Consider the following 18,116-nt stretch of genomic DNA (forward strand, 5'->3'; position numbering starts at 1 on the left):
GTTTTCTTTGAGAGAGGGGGGCTTTTGTTGCAGAGTGACCTGCAACAAGGACCTGCCTGTTCCCACTGCCCTCTCTCTGCCTATTGCTGCCACTCTGCCTGCCTGCCTACTCTGGGTTTCACATGCTGATTCTTTGCAGCTGGTGGTTGCTGGTACTGACGCAGGAGTGCTGGGCTGCCTTCAGCGTGCTCCTGTAATGTTCTGGAGCTCAGCCAAAAGCCTTATTCCACACATCCCTGAGATCTCATTGTGGGAGCAGCCTGGGATGGGGAACAAATGCTGGACACAGCTTGGCCTTTGGAGTGCAGTAGATTTCTCCACTTGACTGCAGAAAGCCTAGGAACTACTGTCCCTAGTACATGCTGCACTGTGAGCCCTGACAGGGTTCCTGCCTCTGTGGGCAGGGTCTGGCCACAATCCTCCCGCAGAGCAGATCGTTTCCCCCATATCAGCTCCCCCTGGAGCCTCACAGATGCTCTACCTTCATTTGTCAAATCCCCAGCCAGCTCAGATGTGCATTTACAGCAGCCACTTGATGTGCAAGGCAGAGTCTTCCTCACTCCAGACAAGGAAGGCTCTGCCTCCCTGCCACGTGCAGGATGCTGCGTCTGCCGTCACGATTCTGAGCATCATGAAGATGCTAAGCTGCACAGGTCGACCCAAGGAGCTCTCCCAGAGAGGAGAGTGGTCTGCAGAGAGGCAAGATCAGTGTCCCAGGGTGCTGCTTTCTCACATGCAGAGGCACATTTTCACACGTGCAGCTCACCCTCGCGAGTGCGCTCGCCCACGCTGAGCCTGCCCGGCTCGAGCCGCAGGCTGTGGGGGTGGTTTGAAGTGTTTATGACTCAGGCTCGAGAACACATTGTTAAAGCAAAGCTCTGCGTTGTGGTGTTGTTGCTGACTTTCAAGTGAAATGGGCAGAGCCGTGCAGAGCGCTGTCCTACCTGCTGAGAGCATCAAGGGAACAAAAGCTACCGCAAAACCGTGCAGCCCTGAGAAATGCCTTTGTAATTTTAGAAACATCACTGCTGTGGAAATAAGATGTTGTATGAGTAAGTGCTCCTCGGTGGTGCAAGCCTAATGCCTCAGCCATCCCCGCGGGACAAGGCTTTTGAGACTGCATGCTTGCAGTTTGGAATACAAGGGACCTGACTCTGGCTGTGGGTTGTAAAAGGCAGAAAGTAAACTGGGACCAGAAGCTGAGAGGCAGGAACAGGCTGGCACAGGGAAGGCAGATACTCTGCTCTCCTGGGTGTGTGGGGAGAAGCTGGGCCCTCCAGCCTGGTGGGCAGAGCAGCATCAATGCTTTTTCCGTGGCAGGAGCTGTGGAGGAGTTATTGCTAATTGCTGCATGAGGGAAACTCATTCAGTGCCTTCTGGAATGCTATTTTTTTGGGATTGTGCCCCTGATTTTGTACACTGCTCCCTAGTACCATTACAATGAGGGCTTGTCATCCTTCAAGGGTAGCTGTTACTTTGACTGATGTTAGTGGCACAGCGAGCTGTCCCCAGCCCAACCAGGCCAGAGAGCTGGCAGGTTGTCCCCTCACCTAAAAGAGATGAGGGAAATGGGATTTTGAGACACTCCTTGACTCAGTTTCCTGGTTCCCCAGCTGTCCATATGATGCTGCAGCCTGTCCCTCAGCCCAGCCTCTTGCACAGCAGTCCTGTGCCCAGTGTTCATCCCTCCTCACTCTCTGCAGGGCTCTTCTGGAGGAGCTCACAGCCTTTTACAGCTCTCCCTGAACCAGGCCTGGTGCCTGAGATGACTGTGTGCCCCACACAACAAGGGAGCCTTCAGTGTCTTTCAAAAGTTGCTGTGGATTTTCTGAGTGCAGGACAGAGCCCACCTGCTGCACTGAAGCTGCTCGGGGATCAACAAAGCCGAAACGTGGTGTGACCAAGAATCTGAGGTGCTCACGAGCCTGTTAGCCCTAAACATCACCCAAGGTGGCCTATGTTGAGAGAGGAGGTCAGCCCTGGTCTGCACTGTCCTGACAGAATGGCCTCAGGACAGGTCTGCTTACAGGAGAGCGAGTGTCACCAAGGCCACACGCTGCTCCAGCCGAGCCCACATGAGCTGTCCACTCTCAATGTGGCCTTGCCCTGTATCCCACAGGATACTCCTGGCCTTGTTCAATGCTGAGGTGTATCACACTAGATGGCAAATTCAGTTTGGGGCTGGGGGGAAGTCAGTGCTGTAGGTTGTCTCTGGGAACTTGCCAGATACTTGAGATAAGTGTGGTGTTTACTGAAGTTAACCACATCCAAATAAAGGAGAGGTTTTGCCATCAGCCCTTTTCCTGCTTGCTGAAACATTCCTTGCTTCCCCTGCTGATCTATAGAAATCCCCTGGGCTCTGGTCTTTGCAGTCTCTCTCCTCACTGCCTCCATTACAGTCACTTTAAGCCTGATGCAATTTGTACTTTTTTAATGCTACAGAACTTGAAGCTCTGGATTGTGGTTCAATAGAACAGGAAAGGACAATGTCAGAGCTCAGCAGAGCACTGTGCCTCAATTAGATCTGTGTCTCATTCGTTAGCAGCCTCTCATCTCCTGCAAATATGCCTTGAGGAGAATCAGAGGAAACACCAGAGATGTGACCCTGTTGACAAGACAAGCCCAAGAGGAGCAAATGACACAGATGCTCACTGATCAGCTTTTGCCTTGGAGCTCTGGCTGGTGGAGGAGTGGGTGAGGGATCAGAGAAAGGTTTGGTTTGAAATGGACCTTAATGCTTATCTCATTCCAACCCCTGCCATGGGCAAGGACACCTTCCACTAGACCAGACTGTGCCAAACCCCACCCAACCTGGCCTTGAACAATTCCAGGGATGGGGCATCAATAACTTCTCTGTGCCAGTCCCTCACCACCCTCAAACAGTGGGTCGGAGCAGGAAAAGAGGCTGCCAATGTGCCTGGTCCCTCAGATTTGCTCTGCAAGAGACTGAAGGCTCGTGAACATGGAACACCACTGAGCAGGACCTGGGGATCCAGGCTGGCCCAAGGGAGGGTTGTGTGTTGGAAGCATTGCACCCTGGCCACCGAGATTCCAGCAGCTGGGGAAGCACCCCACAGCACCCCAACTGCCACGAGCAGCTTGCCTATGGGTGTCAGGTGGATCAATGGCCAGCCAAAAATAGGTACGTTTGTCTTGGAAGGTTATGATGTCACTTGGGGTTTAAATCATCCCTGGAGATAAGCAGAAGCTGTGGTTTAGCTGTCAGCCAGAGGAGTGTATAATTTCTAAGGTGGGATCATTCCCTGGAGTCTTGGCTGCAGGGGAAGCCAGGGCTGCTCTCTGCACAAAGGCTTGCTCTGTTGCTGGGCCATTCCCTACCAGATGACAGGCAATGCTTTGTGGTTTTTCTTCCAGACCTTCCTCCTGGATGTTGTGCAGGTAAGTGGCCACATGAGGTGGGGTTATCTGCAAAGGGGTTCAGCAGTCTGGGGCAAAGGTAGGGTTTGGTAGGTAACTGAAAGCCATCAGAAATGCATTCAAACTCACATGATCAAAACCATGGATCAAAATCACGATTGTAAATACTGCCAGTGGAGATGTTTCTGGGCCATTTCAACACTTAGAGGGATGTCCAGGGAATGCAGATGAAACACTGGCTGAAACAAGCTGCATCGCACTGCTGCTCACAGCCTTTCCTCAGGACTTCTTTCCCTTTCAAACTGTTGTTTCCCTTCCCCTCCTCCCTGGCTGGAGCCATTCCACATCTCTTTGATCATTTTCCTTGGAAGAGACTGGGGTGCAGTCTGCTGCTGGCTTCCTGGTCAGCAAGAGCCCGAGGAGAAAATATGGCAAAAAGCTTGTCCCATGGTGAATGTCTGTGAAGATACCTCAGGAGGGTCTTTGTTGTGTTTAAATTCCTTGAGCACAAGGGAAAGTGTTCTGAAGGTTTTATTCTGCTTTTTTCTTTCCTTTGAGTTCTGTTTAAATAAAGTTTTCTTTATACCCTTTAAAGTTTGAACCTGCTTTGCTGTCCTGTTAATTCTTATCTTGAAACAGAAAATAAGTAGGTAATTCTAGTGGGTGCCCTGGCATTTGGCCAGTGCTCAATCCACCACATTATTTAGTGCATTGACCGGGAAACTCAAATTGGCGAACCAAAACCACCACACTAAATTGGTGAGACACTCCACTGGGAAGTGAGGTTTTTGAGGGATTCAGTGCTCCGAGAGGGTGTGGTGGGACATATGGAGTCAGTTGTGCCAGCAGCTCTTCTCCAGGCTCTAACTGGGGGCAGATCTTGCATTCAGAGGGTCACTGCTGCCCCAGGGTTCTGCTGCAGGGCAAGGACTTGAAGCAGTTAAGCAAGAAAATAAGAGATGTTAGAAACTCAGACATTACATTTTCTCTCAAATGTTAGCACTTCCTCTCACAGATCTTGATCTCTCAGTAGCTGGGCTGTGGTTTGGAGGCTGGGGAAGAGGCTGTACTGTGTACAGACCACCTTATCTGAGGGTTGCATCTGGCCAGCTCTGCTTCCTTCTCAGGGCTGCTCGAAGCTCTGTGCTGTCCAGGGTGCTCTGCTACAGCATGGTGTGATCCCTACCCCGCCTCCCTGAAATTCCTGTAGCACCTGTTCAGGTACAGCTCCTTCCAGACTGTAAGGAACATGGTGCCTGGGGCTGACTGTCTCACACACCATCCTGTGCTGCGAGGGATGAGGGATGGGGCACAGCCAGCTGGGGATTCTCATCCTCTCTGGGAAGGGACCTGGAACAGAGCCTGGGAGAGCTGCAGCTGGAGAGTATGAGGGATGGATGCAGTTTGAAGCCATTGCCCACTGTCCTACCCCTACCTGACTTCTCATGAAGGTTTCACGAGTGCTTGGGTTCCTTTTAACCCACGTCAGGTAGAGAGTGTAGCAGCTGGGAATAAACCCAGGATGGAGAGTCTGAGTTCATCCAGACACGGATTTGCTGCACTGTCAGGATGTGCTGCTGTGCGGGAAAGACACTGCTTCCTGTTGCTTCCTGTTCCCTGTCCCAAAGGCCTGGTTTGTGTCCCAAACCCCTCCCTCTCCCAGCTGGCAGGCACGCAGAGGGGGTGCTGCTGCAGCCCCCATCCTGCCACCTCACCAGAACTTCTTCCAGGGTTTGGTCTGGCAGGTCCTGATAGATCTGAGCAAGCCAGATCTATGCTTTCCTCTGGACTGCAGTGCTGGGAAGAAGGGCCCCCACCAGCCCCAGAGCAGCACTGAGATATTGTGTGTGGAAGTGTCACTTAGCCTGGTGGGAACGCAAGCAACACAGGGGTTGTTTTTGAGAGGAAACTATTTTTAACCAGTTTTTAGAGAAAATGCTGCTGAGATAGTGGATGTCTTTGTACTCAGACTGCCCTTTCACGGGGAAAGGTTTAGAATTTCTTTGAACAAAGGTGAAGTTGAAGCCAGCAGTGGGTTAAAGCATGAACAGAAACACCACCTGGCACCAGGGGGGTGGGAGTCAGCTCTGTCCACCTGCCTGGGCCATGTCACCTGAGTCACTTCTGGGAAAACAGGAGAGAATGGGCTGTACTGCCTCGAGTCAGCAGCTGGGAGGGGTTGGCAGCTTGTCCTGGGTTTTGACAGGTTGGGAGGTTATGGCAGAAGTGTCAAATGAATTTCGAGAAAGGCTGAACTTTTAAGTCGTAGCCCATAGCTACATCTCCCACAGCAGCATCTTCAGAAGCTGCTGGCACCTCCACATCTCTCCTGGCAACAGTGAGGGGGCAGTGGGGGGAGAGGGGGGGAAATCAGCCATCCTGGGTCTGTAGTGCTGGGCTGGGCTCAGCCTTGTGCAGAGGCAGAGAGGGAGGCTGGTTATTTTTAGGGCTGGAGCTGGATCTGACCGTAGACTGACCTTGCAACTCTCCAGTCTGGTGCACACTGGCAGGATTTGAGCAAATTGCTCCCCAGTTGTGTGATGAATTAATGCAAAGCCTTAAGTCTCATGGTGCAACACTGCGATCAATGGGGCGATGGTGTTTGGGAGCGGTGTCAGGAAGGTCACAGCAGCCCTGGTTCAAAACTATTTCTCTGACGCACAAAGAACCTCATGTTTTTCTCTTTTTCCCCCTTTTATTGTTGTTTAGTTTTCTGGAGAGTGAAGGCTGTCCCTTGGGATCACCTGGCTCAGCCTGGTCAGGTGTTGGGATGCACTGCACTCTGCCACTGCCCCCTTCCAGTCTGGCTGCCTCTGGATTTAGGAACAGTCCAGGAGCAGGGTCACTGCTCTGATCCTGCTGGCCACACTATTGCTCATCTAGGTGCCACTGCCCTTCTTGCCCACCAGAGCACACACAAGCTCATGTTCAGCTGCTACTGTCCAGCACCCCCAGATCTCTTCCCAGATTTCCAGCTACTTCATCCCAAATCTGGAGCACTGCATGTGGCTGCTGTGACCTGAGAGCAGGACCTGCCATTTGTCCTTGTTGAATCTCATACCTTTGGCCTTGGACCATCGATTCAGCCTGCCCAGATCCCACTGTGGATCCATCCTTCCCTCCAGCAAATCTGCAGCTGCTGGTGTGTGTGGTGCCTGCCAGCTCACTGCTGCCCAGGGTGGTGTTTCTGTAGCTCAAATAATGTCCCTTTTATTTTTTGCAGCACTACATCTCAATGGTCATGCTTGTCCCTCTTGGCATTTCTGACTTTGTGAGTACTGTCAGCGGATGATCCTGAGGGCAGGGAACGACTGGGGCAGAATTTACTAGTTTTCAAGCCTTTGTGCTTTCTCAAGAATTTAGACACCAGAATGTGACCTGAACCTATCCTGGGTCTGACCAGCTGGACCCTGAGCAGTGAGGGGTTGGTCAAACCTGGCTGAGTTCCTTGCCCATGTGGAAACACTGCTTGTTGCAGTGACCTTGCTGCTGGTAAGATGAGCAAGTTATGCCAGGGACTTAAAAAAACCCCCAAAACACCCCACCCTGAGCGAGAGCTGCTGTGCCTGACGTGTGCAAGCGTGCCTGTGCCAGCGTGCCATGGGCTCCAGCGTGGGCAGACATCCAGCAGCATTTTCCCCTTTCAGATCCTTGTTTACCACGAGTTCTTGCAGAGAGAGCAGGCCCAGCTCTCGGCAAAGACAACATTACTAAGTAGGGATGAGAACATGCCCTTTTCTACACTGTTGTTTTTCACCTTGACTCAGGGCCTCACACATCTGCCCTCCTGATGTGGAAAGTCAGGGACCAGTGGCACCTTCAGTGTGTTGGAACTTTAATGTAAAACATAATGCTGTGGCATCAAACAAGAGAAAAAAATCACCCTTGATATTTTACTATTTAAAAGATACAAGCGAGGGACAGAAGCAATTAAAACTTGCTTCATGCTATTATCTGTTATTTTAAGAGTCTCCTCCTCTTGTGTCCCATTTTAATGCACTTGCTGAGAATCCTGGCTTTTTATTAGTCTCTTGGCTGTCCTTGGAACTTCTCTGTTCCCTTGCGGAGGCTCAAGTTCACCTCCTTGAAGCAAAGAAATAGGACGCTTTGAGGCAAAAATCCTGTGCCTGGAGTGATTCTTTTTCTGACCAAAAAAGAAAATAGCTGCTGCTGTTGCCAGAAAAAGTCCTTTTGAGTGTGGGATTGTTCAAACCTGCATATTTTTTGCTGAGCCTGTCCCACCAATGCAGGGCCAGCACTGACCTCCATCTGCACAGTGGGGAGCAGCACTAATCACAGAATTGTTACGCTTGGTAAAAACATTCAAGATCATCGAGTCCCAGCATGAACAAGGCCACCACTAAACCATGTCCCCAAGTGCCACATCCACATGTCTTTTAAATTCCTTCGGGGGTGATTGACTCCACTGCCCTGCGCAGCCTGAGCTGGTGTCTGATCATCCTTTTGAACAAATTTTCCTCAATATCCAACCTAAACCCCCTGTGGCACAACTTGAGGCATTTTTTCTTGTCCCTTGTTTCCCGGGAGCAGAGCCTGACCTCCACCTGGCTGCACCCTCCTGTCAGGGAGTTGTGAGAACATCCCTCTCCCCTGAGCCTCCTTTTCTCCAGGCTGAGCCCCACCTCAGCTCCCACAGCGGCTCCTGGTGCTCCAGACTCTTCTGTGGACATGCCCCAGCCCCTCAATGTCCTTCTTGAAGTCCTGATCTCAGGATTTGAGGCGTTTTAGCAATGCTGAGGGGGGGACAGGCACTGCCCTGGGGAGGGCACAGGCCGGGGCGCTGTGGGCCCTTGGGGCTCTCAGGGAGCCCCGGGTCTGCCCTGCCGCCTTGGCTGTGTCCAGTTCAGCGGAACAAAAGACAGGATGACAGGACATGGTTTTAAGATGCACCAGGGGAGGTTTAGGTGGTGAAATTCCTTCACAGAAAGGCTAATTAGACCTTGGAATGGGCTCCTCAGGGAGGTGATGGAGTCGCCGTCCCTGGAGGTGTGTAAGGAAAGACTGGACGTGGCGCTCCGTGCCCTGCTGTGCTTGACATGGTGGTGTTGGGTCAGAGGTTGAACTCGCTGATCTCAGAGGCTCTTTCCAACCTAACTGATTGTGTGCTGGGCTGGAAATGGCGATAAAGGGGCAAAGCCCGGAGGGTCCCTCATGGCCGGGCCCGCGTTCCCCCGGCAACGGCGGTGCCGAGATGGCGGCGGGCGGGGGGGCGGAAGATGGCGGCGGCCGGGCGGCCCCGCCGGGCGGGATCTGTGGGAGTGACGGGCGGGCTCCGCGGCGGGGCGGGCGGGCTCTATGGCGGTGCCGCCGCGGCTGCGCACACGCGGCCCCTCCTCCGTCGGGCTGCGGGCGCTGCGGGTGCGAGAGGCACCGGCACCGGCATGGGCGTGCATGTGGAGACCATCGCCCCCGGCGACGGTGAGCCGCGGCCAGCCCGCTCCCCCCCACCCCTTCTCCCTGCCCTCCCCGCGGTTCCCGGTGCGGCTCCCGGTGCGGGTCCCGGTGCCGCGGGGTGATGGCGCGTGTCTCCCCGCAGGGCGGACGTTCCCCAAGCGCGGCCAGACCTGCGTGGTGCACTACACGGGTGAGTGCGGGGCAGCCCGGGAGCGGGGCGGCGGGAGGGTCGGAGCGGCCCGGACACGGATCGAGCGGGGCCCGCCGCCCGTCCCCGCCCGCGGTTGCTGCAGGGACCCCGGGGCGGGCGCGGCGGCTCGGGTGGGCCGCGGCGCTGCCTGGGCAGGAGGGGGCTCCGGGCCTTTCCCGGGGGCCGCCGATGGAGATCCTGCCGGTGCCCCGTGGCCGTGGCGAGGCCCCGTTGTCCCCGTCCCTCCCGCAGCCTTTTCAATGAAAGGGTCTTTCCCAAGCGTATCCAGCCTTCTTTTTGGGAGTGCACCGGGGAACGATCCAGAAGGGACGCCGGGGCGCAGATGGGGGGTATCCCGGGTAGAGCCCTGGGGGCCCCAGGACAGCCGAGACCCCTGGGCTGGGGGGCGGCCGGGCCCGAAGCCTCTTTGGGCTCCACGAGTCCCCCCCGGGAGTTTGGGGTCTGCCTCTTCAGAGCGGGGTCCGTCCTGCCACAGCTCCCTGCAGGAGTGCAATCCCCCTCCCCAGTCCTGCTCCGGTCCCTTCTCCCTTGGGGGGTGATACCAGGGGCACCCGTGGGGCCGCCCCAGACCCGCATCCTGGGGTTTTTTGGGGGAACCCTGGTGCGGGTAACCAGGGCACTGTTTAGTGGTCGGGGTAGTGCTTTGATGAGGGGCTGCCCCAAAGCCAGGGAGGGTCATGTCCTCCAGCAGCCTTCTGCAAGCTGGGAGAGAAAAAATCCAACCTTGGGACCCCAAAAATTCTTTGGGGGTCACCCTGGGGGCTCTTGTCCTCCTGGGCTGCCTTTTGTACAGCGTTGGCTCATCAGTGTGGTAAAAGTGAGTTAATGACTCATTTGTGACTGTTTTTGCTAATAACCAATTCCCCTTCCTGCCCCAGTGCTTTCTGCCTCCCCTTGCTCCACTTGGGGGGCTGGGGGTGCCCCTCTCTACAGAACGGGGCCGGGCCTGCCGGGAGGGCTCGGCAGGCATCCAGCCCATCTGCTGCTCCTCCATCTCCCCCGTCCTTCCCGTTCCCTCGTCAGCAGGGAGAGGAAGCAGCTTGGTCTGCCCGGCCGCCCCGTTTCCTCCGCCGGTGGAAGAACAAAGAGAGGCTGGCAGGCAGTCAAGTGGCTCCCGGTGGGCCAGTCCTGCCGCCTGCCAGCCTTCCCGGCTCCCAACCCTCTGGCTCCCTGTGCCGGCTCTCCCCTTCTGTGGCGCTGCTGGAGCTTGGCCGCTTTCCCCAGCTCCGTCCCCCACCCCAGCTGTGCTGTTTGGGGGTCACCAGCATCCTGTACCCACGTCACGGTGGTGCTTCAGGCAAAGTGCTACGTGGTGACTTGCTCACAACAGACCCTCCCCAGCAGCAGTGATCCGCTGCGCCTGGGAGCGGTTCTCTAATTTCCTTTATTTTATTTTTTTTGTTACTATTGTCTCCATTTGTCCTTTATCCCCACCCCCGTTCCGTCTGCAGGCAGCTCCTGCCCCCCCCACCTCGGCAGGCAGCAGGAATCAAACACCTCCAGGCCCTGATGCCATTTCCCTGCGTCGGCAGCACAGTTCCTGCAGCCAGCCCTGCCAGAGACAGGAACAGTGCTTTGCTCACTGGAAACCTTACAAACCTTTGATTCCCGGCCCGGTTGCAATGCTCACTGATCCCAGAGCAGCATCAGGGATGGTGGCAGAGTGCAGTGCTGGCGGTGCCGAGCTCCAGGACTCCTTCCAGAGACCTCCATTGGCTCCATCCCCAGCTGCCCTTTGCTCCAGTGCTGGGGAGATCTAGCCTGTGGTGTGCAGGAGGCAGCTCAGTGCTGGATTATGGATGCACAGTGGTTTGGGTAAAAAAACACTTGGGGGGAAAAAAACAGTGATCCAGGAGTGAGGGACTGTGAGGAGCCAGCTTGGTCAGCCAGTGGCTGGTGCTGCTTCTGCCTTTGCTCAGGCTCCTGCTCCATGGGGCATAGCCCTACTGAGAGCATCCCAGGATGGACAGACAGCCCTGGTGCATCAGGGCAGTACAGAGGAAAGAGGTGGAGAGAAGAGTTAACCTCTGGGCCTCTTCCTTGGAGATGCCAATTGCTTATGCTGGGGTTGCAGAGATAGAAATGTATGGGGGGAGATGGTGGAATTGAACCTGTTCCCCCTCCTTCCTTCCAGATCTTGGGTCTTTTTCTGGAGACCATGTGCCACAGGGTGTCTGAAAGAGCCTTTGATGTGAAATCTGCTACATAGGGCTCTTAAAGGAACTAAATCAAGGATAAAGTTCCCTGATGTGCCCAGTGTGTTCGGCACACTTTGCTTTGCAGCAACTGGCATGGGATGGAACGGAGTGTGGGAGTGAATCAGTGGGGAGGGGATGTGGATTGGGGGCCAACAGAGCTAAGCCCCCCTGAGTCAGAGCAGGGAGCATAGAGGAGTCCTGCAGGGCTGGTGCCAGGGGCACAGGTTGTGTGAGGAGGCTGTGGGCACCCCACTGCACTTCAGGAGGGTAAATGGGGGGCTGTAGTCATTCTGGGGAGTGCCAGGACAGGAACAAGTCTGACATGGATTGGCCAAACGGCTTTGCCTGAGTGGCAAAGCACATTTAGCATGTGGGGTCTCTGAGGGAGTTGGGCTTGGAGCAAAGAGGGATCCTGGAGGAAACTGCCTTTGTCCAGCAGGATAGCACCGAGGGGACTGCTGTCCTCCCTAGCATGTATGCATAGTCCCTGGGGCAATGGTGCTCCCCCAGCTGCTCTGGGTGCTGCCCTCAATGCTCTCCCACTGCGCAGCAAACGCCCTGTGGTTGTGAGGTGTTTCCTCCCAGGGTGTGTGTCTGCTGGTCCATGGGTTGTGGCAACTGTGGGAGCTCAGCACCATTTCCTGCACCCCCTTCCCTGCTTGCACTGGAGTTCTCTGTCCTGCCAGGCATCAAGGATGGTGGGCAGAGCCCTCTCCCCATCCAGCTGTGGGTGATAATGGGGTGGGCGTGAGTAATGGGGAGTGCTGGTGGAGGCAAGATTGAACCTCATCCAGGCATCCCTGTCCTGAGCAGGGGTTTGGAGCATGCTGGGTATTCCAGGGCTTCTAGGAAGGGTTTTCCATCCTGTCCCAGCTGGAGCAGAGCTGCCTGCCCCACTGCTCTGGTCTCTTCCTGCCTCTCTTTGGGAGGCTGGCTCTGTTCTGGAGCCCCTGGGCAATGGCCGTGCCAAGGATCAGCACCCCAGAGGGGATGGAGGGGGTGCGGGTGGGGCTCTGCACCCCCGGCAGAACCCGACCTGGCAGGTTTGTCCCAGGGCTGACTCTGCCTGCTCCAGCACCGCTCTGCGCCGCCCCTGCCCGCCCAGGGGGGCCCGGAGCCAAGTCGCACGTTGCAGCCGGCGTCTCCCAGCTCCTGCCTGCCAAGTGTGGCAGAGACCTGGCAGGGCCACGCTGCCTGGCTGGGGCTGGGGCTGTGCTCCAGAGCCCCCACTCCATCCCATGGCTGCTGCAGCCTCAGCTGTAGGGCTCTCTGTTCTTCCTCACTGTGATTTCCTGAGATCCCTTGGGGTCTGTATAGCCCAGCTGGGATCTCTGGGGGCTCAAATCCTTCTGGGTGGGAGACAGGGCAAGTGGGTCTCCATAATCCACCTGTGTGAGCTCTGCTCTCCCTGTCAGGGGCTTGGATAAGCCGGGATGTGCCAAGGGCTATCTGTTGTTCCTGGGGCTCTGCTGGGGTAGCTGCTGTTGCCAGAGGATGCTTTTCCTCCATAATAGCTTTAAGATCTCGTTATCTCCTTGCTCAGGGATGGCAGGGATGAGGAAATGGTTGCTCATACTTGTCCAGGGCTGGAGAAATCTCCCAGGAGGCTTGTGGGCAGAGGAAGTGCCTGAGATGAGGATGCAGTCTACAAAGGATTGAAGCCTCTTTGTTTTTTCCACTGGCATGATGGGGGAGCAGGGACAGGCTCCCACGTATGACCTTCTCTATCCTGGTTTGGGAGAGCTGAGTGATCAATCCCTCGGGCTGCTGCAACCAGCATAGTCCATCAATCCCTCTCTTCTGCAGCCAGGGCGCTGCCAGCTCTGAAACAGTTCCTGAGGCTGGATTGAGACAGGTGAGCTTGGCAATGGGGTCAGGCAGTGCTGTCCACTCCTGTGCAAGGTTGGCAGCATCTCCTGCACTGCTGCTGATGCCTCTGCATTCCCTGGTCAGAACATCAAACAGGATGCACTTCTGCAGACTGCAGATGCCCTGGGAGCATCCCGGTAGTCCCTGCTTGCTGTGACGACCAGGGGGTTGTGCTGCATGGCCCCTGGGGTTTTTCCTTGGTGGGTGTTCAGGGAGAATGGTGGCAGAGAGCTGTCCTCCTCTCTGTCCCTCCTCAGTCACTCAGCCCGTTGCTGCACCGGAGGGCTCGGAGCCGAGTCAGGGTCAGCTGGGGCCGCAGCCAGGCAGCGCTGCTGGTGCCAGCCAGCACGGCCTGCCCTGTGTCCCTGCTGCCAGGCGGGAGGAAGGCCAATGGACGGGAGTGAGGAGAGGTGCCAGACAGGGCTGGAAGCAGGTTCAGCAACAAGAGGTTTATCCTGGAAGGAGGAAATGAGAGAACTCCAGATTTACTATTCCAAAGTCCAGGGCTACAGCGTGACCGGCTGAGCTGATGCTCGACACCCCAGAGAATGGATTTTTGTCTGTTAAATTAAAAACTTAATTCTACTCCCTGAGAGGAGCCCAGAGGTCTCGGTGCTTTTTGCCCCTTCCCAGGTGATATATTTTCTCCCATTCCCTTCTTTCTATTCTGCATTTCCCATCACCGTGGCTGCTGGTCTCTGTGTGCCATTCCCTCTGGTCACTGCGAGCAGGGGCTCAGCTCCCCCATCCCTTCTTTTTCATAGACACATTTTCCCTTGCACACATGACCTGGCAAAGGGAAGTCAATCTGCCTCATGCCATCCTGAGGAAGTTTGGTTTTTCAAGACTGTAGAGCAGTTTCCAGCCAGGATAGCAAGATTTTTCTGGCTGTTTTGGGAAGTGAAAAAGTGTTTTGGAAGAGAGTTTAATTTTGCTCTTATCACACAGGGTTTATTGTACAGGGCACTTAGCTGTGTTAATGTAGAGCTGGAGCTGTCTTACAGGAGCTGACTGGTGGAGTTACTGCTCCTATAAGGCAGCGCCAGCTCCAAGATTCCCCAAGAAGGTCAGGCAGGGAGCAAGGGAGGGGAGGAAATTCCTCCTTAGCTCATGTTGGGGAGTTATATTTAGCTCTGGGGATATCAGCCTGGCTCAGCCCGTGCTGGGGAATGAGGGCTGCCCCAGGCACACACATCCAGCACTTGGTGCTGACTCTCCCCATCATCATTCCTGGGTCTGGGAGGGATTTGGCTTAGATCAACTGGGCACAGGCAGGGCTGGGGCCAGTCACAGCCTCCAGATGGGGCACTGGAGTGTCGTCAGTGTTTTGGGTGCCTGAAGGTGGAAGCCCGGTGAGGCGTGAGAGGCTTGTTTTCTGGTGGGATGGGAAGCACAAGGTCAGATCCCGCTGCCTGATAAATGGCTGTTAGTGGTGCTGCAAGGTGGGCAAGATTTTCTTCCCCATCCGTCTGTTCCCCTGTCAGTCCTTGGTCCAGGCACAGAGGAGCACTTCTCTTTGGGCCAAAACAGTTAAGTGTCATCCTTCCCTGTCCCAGGATGGGTGATGCCGCAGGGGTTTCCTCTCCTGTACAAGTTTCCCAGGGAAAAGGAGGACAAGCTGAGACACATCTTTGACTCAGAGCCATGTGACTGTCACCTGCTCGGGCTGCCAGGTCACAGCATCTCACATTGCTGCTCGTGGCTCTGTCCCTGTATCACCATCATCTCCTTCTCTCTCCCCAGGTATGCTGGAGGATGGGAAGAAGTTTGATTCCTCCCGCGACAGGAACAAGCCGTTCAAGTTTGTGATGGGCAAGCAGGAGGTGATCCGTGGCTGGGAGGAAGGAGTCGCTCAGGTGCCCGGAGCTCCTCCGCCTCGCGCTCCCCGTGCCAGGCTGTGCTGCGCCAGGAGCTGCAGCGTGGGCAGCAATCAGTGTGCATGCAGCTCGTTCCCTATTTTATTATTTTTTTAAAATTTTATTCCCCTGTTCCACCCCCTCGGCGCTGGGAGGTGTGGGTGTGAATATCACCTTCTGCATTGCCACCTGCCAGCTGGCAGGAACGGAGCCGGGCCAGGCCCCAGCAACACCTACGGCACGTCGGTGACTCAGCGGTGACATTTCTGCACTGAGTCAGCTCTGAAGGAGCACGGCGGGAGCGCTCAGGCCTCCCGGGCTCCGGAGCCCACGCGGAGGCAGGGCTGGTGGGCACAGCACAGCTCCGGGCTGTGATCCCACGCTGTGGGCACAGCACAGCTTCAGCTCCTGCCTGTGTGACACTGCTCACTCTGTGCCGTACTGGCAACACAAGCACAAGGATGCTGGTGGCTGGAGGGAATGGCCTGGCATTCCCTGCCTTCCCTCGTGTGAAGGACATCTTAAGCCCTGCTCTTTTTCCAGCCTGTACTGTCAACCTTTTCCCTCTGACGTTCTTCCCATTCCTCTGGTTTGTGCAGCCTGGGTCCTTGCTCTTGCCTTGGGTAGGGAAAGCAGTAGGGACAGGTGTGTCCCTCTGTCACTCACCTGGCAGTTGTGCCCATCTCCTGACATCCCTGTGTTTCTGTGTGCCCCAGATGAGCGTTGGTCAGCGGGCAAAGATGACCATCTCCCCAGATTACGCTTATGGTTCCACTGGCCACCCAGGGATCATCCCACCAAACGCCACTCTAATTTTTGACGTGGAGCTCATGAAATTGGAATGACCCATCCCAGCACCCTGTTCTTGGGTAAGGAGAGGCACCTTCTGTCAGGGAATGTGTGGATGGATTGGGGACAGCTCAAGGCCCCTGTGTTTGATCTTGGGACAAGATCTTTGGGGAGGTGGGATGGGGGTGAGAGAGGGGAGTGGGCAGTAGTGGGGACACAGGACAGGTCTTTGGCTGTGGGTAGAAGTTGCTTTTGGGAGTCTGGTGAGCTGGGATTCAGATCACTGCAGTGCTGCATGCAGAGTTCCCAGCCTGGCAGTCATGAAGGTGTTACAGTGCCAGTTCTTTGTGCCTTGGTGGTTCTGAGTGTTGTTGCTGCACCAGAGGGTCTTGGCTGCCACACCCCCTCCTGCCTCTCATGCTGCCAGGGCATGGGGCTGATGGTGTGGGCAGGAGGCTGTGACTGACCCAAGGGTTGGAGCACTTCTGCTATGGAGGGAAGCTAAGAGCTGGAGTTGCTCAGCCTGGAGAAGGCTCTGGGGATAGCTTGGAGCACCTTCCAGAGCCTAAAGGGGCTTCCAGGAGAGCTGAGAGGGACTTCACAGAAGAGCCTGATGTGACAGGGCAAGAACAGCTTCACACTGACACAGGGCAAGTTTAGATTAGATATTGGGGAAAAATTCTTCTGTGTGAGGGTGGAGAGGCCCTGGCACAGACTGTCCAGAGAAATTGGCTGACCCATCCCTGGAAATGTCCAAAGCCAGGTTGGATGGGGCTTGGAGCAACCTGGGATAGTGGACAGTGTGCCTGCCTGTGCCAGGAGGCTGAAACGAGGTTGGTCTTTATGGTCCCTTCCAACCCAGCCCCTTCTGTGATTCTGTGGGGCTCTACTCTGGGGTGTGGGGTCCCCACAGTGTGGGCAGGGTGGGGCTGCTCTCCCCTCTGTGATCGAGGCTTGACTGCTGCTCTGAGGGCCCGGTGTGGTTTGTGTGGAGGCTGCCATGCCCTGGGCACATTCCCTCCTTGTCCAGCAGGCAGCTCTGTCATGCTGCCTCTCCTCTCTCCCCGCAGGTTTGGCACATGGAGGAATCCAGAATCTCAGCTTCAAGAAGAGTGCACATGACTTTGTACGGAGCTTTTCCTGATAGTCCACTACACTCATTGTATAACCTTACACCTTGATTGAATGCCTTTGGTCACTAAGCTTTGCGTCTGACTCTTCCTCCTTGTATTGTGTTTTTATGTCTTTTTAAACTATACGCCGTAAACCTCAACTCTTTTTGGGTCAAGTTCTTAATCTTATTTTTGTTCCAGGTGTAGACTATGTTTTCCCAGTAGCACACAGATGGGCTGATCTTAGATAGGAGTAATTTGAACAAAAGGAATCCTGTTAGTTACTTGTTTTGGTGCAGATTTATGATGTTTTCAAACCAGAAGTTGCTGCTGCTGCAAAAGCCATAGCAGAGTGAGGTTGTTGAGGCTGAAGGGATGCAGAGAGCAAGGTAGCACTAGGATTGTTTATAGGAATTCTGCCTGGAATGGGACAGTGAGGGAGCCTGGCCTTTCCCTGCTCCTTGAGAGCATCACTGCAGGCATTGTGGGTTTGCTCCGGGAGAGGAGGGCTGCTCTGCCCCTGCTTTACCCTGCCATCTCACGGTGGGCCTGCCTTCCCCTCCAGACCACTTTTGGATTTAGGGAGTTGGGTTTCCACCAGAGCTCCACCACACTCTGAAAATCCCATAGCATGGAGCTTTCTTTTAAGAAAAAGGAAAACTGGACAAAGGGAAGGTGCTGTCTGCAGGGGAGGTGGTGGGGGCTCAACTCAACAAAAACACCTCTGTCCTCCTTCCCCGTGGAAAGGAACCATCAGCCCCTTGCTGTCCCTGCTCTGAGCACACCTGCCCATTCTCTCCTGCCACCTGATGCTGGTCATCGCTGCTTGCCTGGTCTCACAGGACGCATAGCTGTCCCCTGTGCCCCCTCCCTCTGCCCTGCCCAGTCTGTTGGTAACAGAAATCCCCGCCGGTCACTTCCTTCTCCGCCGCACAAAGGCATCCAGTTTATTATCGCAATAAAAACGCTTTATGCTGGCTTTTCTCAGCCCTGTGTCCTGGAGGTTTTTCCCTCGCCCGTCTGTCGCTCAGCAGGGGCTGGGCTGGGCTCGGGGTGCTGTGGGGTGCTGTGTTGGGTGCTGTTCTGGGCTTTTAGGGTGCTGTGCCAGGCTTATGGGGTGCTTTGGATGCTGTGCCACACTCATGGAGTGCTGTGGTTGCTGTGCCAGGGTCTCTGGGTGTGGTACCAGGCTCATGGGGTGCTGTGGCAGGGTTGTTCTGCTTTGCTGCTCTGCCTTAGTGTGAGGGCTCAGGTGTTCGGCCCTGGGAGCACAGTAGGATGCCTGGGG

The 18,116-nt window shown here is 55.5% G+C and overlaps 1 protein-coding gene across 1 annotated transcript; it reads left to right on the top strand.

Moving 5' to 3' along the window:
• The first annotated feature begins 8,721 nt into the window (after positions 1 to 8,721).
• Positions 8,722 to 17,815, top strand: FKBP1A (FKBP prolyl isomerase 1A). Its single transcript, XM_083873532.1, has 5 exons — positions 8,722 to 8,817; positions 8,936 to 8,983; positions 14,815 to 14,927; positions 15,644 to 15,796; positions 16,787 to 17,815. The coding sequence occupies exons 1-4, from the start codon at positions 8,781 to 8,783 to the stop codon at positions 15,770 to 15,772; spliced, it is 327 nt and encodes a 108-aa protein (XP_083729658.1). The 5' UTR covers positions 8,722 to 8,780; the 3' UTR covers positions 15,773 to 15,796; positions 16,787 to 17,815.
• The last annotated feature ends 301 nt before the right edge of the window (positions 17,816 to 18,116 follow it).

This window comes from Zosterops lateralis (genome assembly GCF_965231275.1).
Source record: "Zosterops lateralis genome assembly, chromosome: 16".
Lineage (NCBI taxonomy): Eukaryota > Metazoa > Chordata > Aves > Passeriformes > Zosteropidae > Zosterops > Zosterops lateralis.

Bases quoted from the DNA above. Each gene is read 5' to 3' on its own strand.
- FKBP1A (XM_083873532.1), top strand. From the start codon at position 8,781: ATGGGCGTGCATGTGGAGACCATCGCCCCCGGCGACG. The intron at 8,984-14,814 runs GTGAGTGCGGGG...CTCTCTCCCCAG, and splicing joins CTGCGTGGTGCACTACACGG to GTATGCTGGAGGATGGGAAG. The intron at 14,928-15,643 runs GTGCCCGGAGCT...TGTGTGCCCCAG, and splicing joins GGGAGGAAGGAGTCGCTCAG to ATGAGCGTTGGTCAGCGGGC.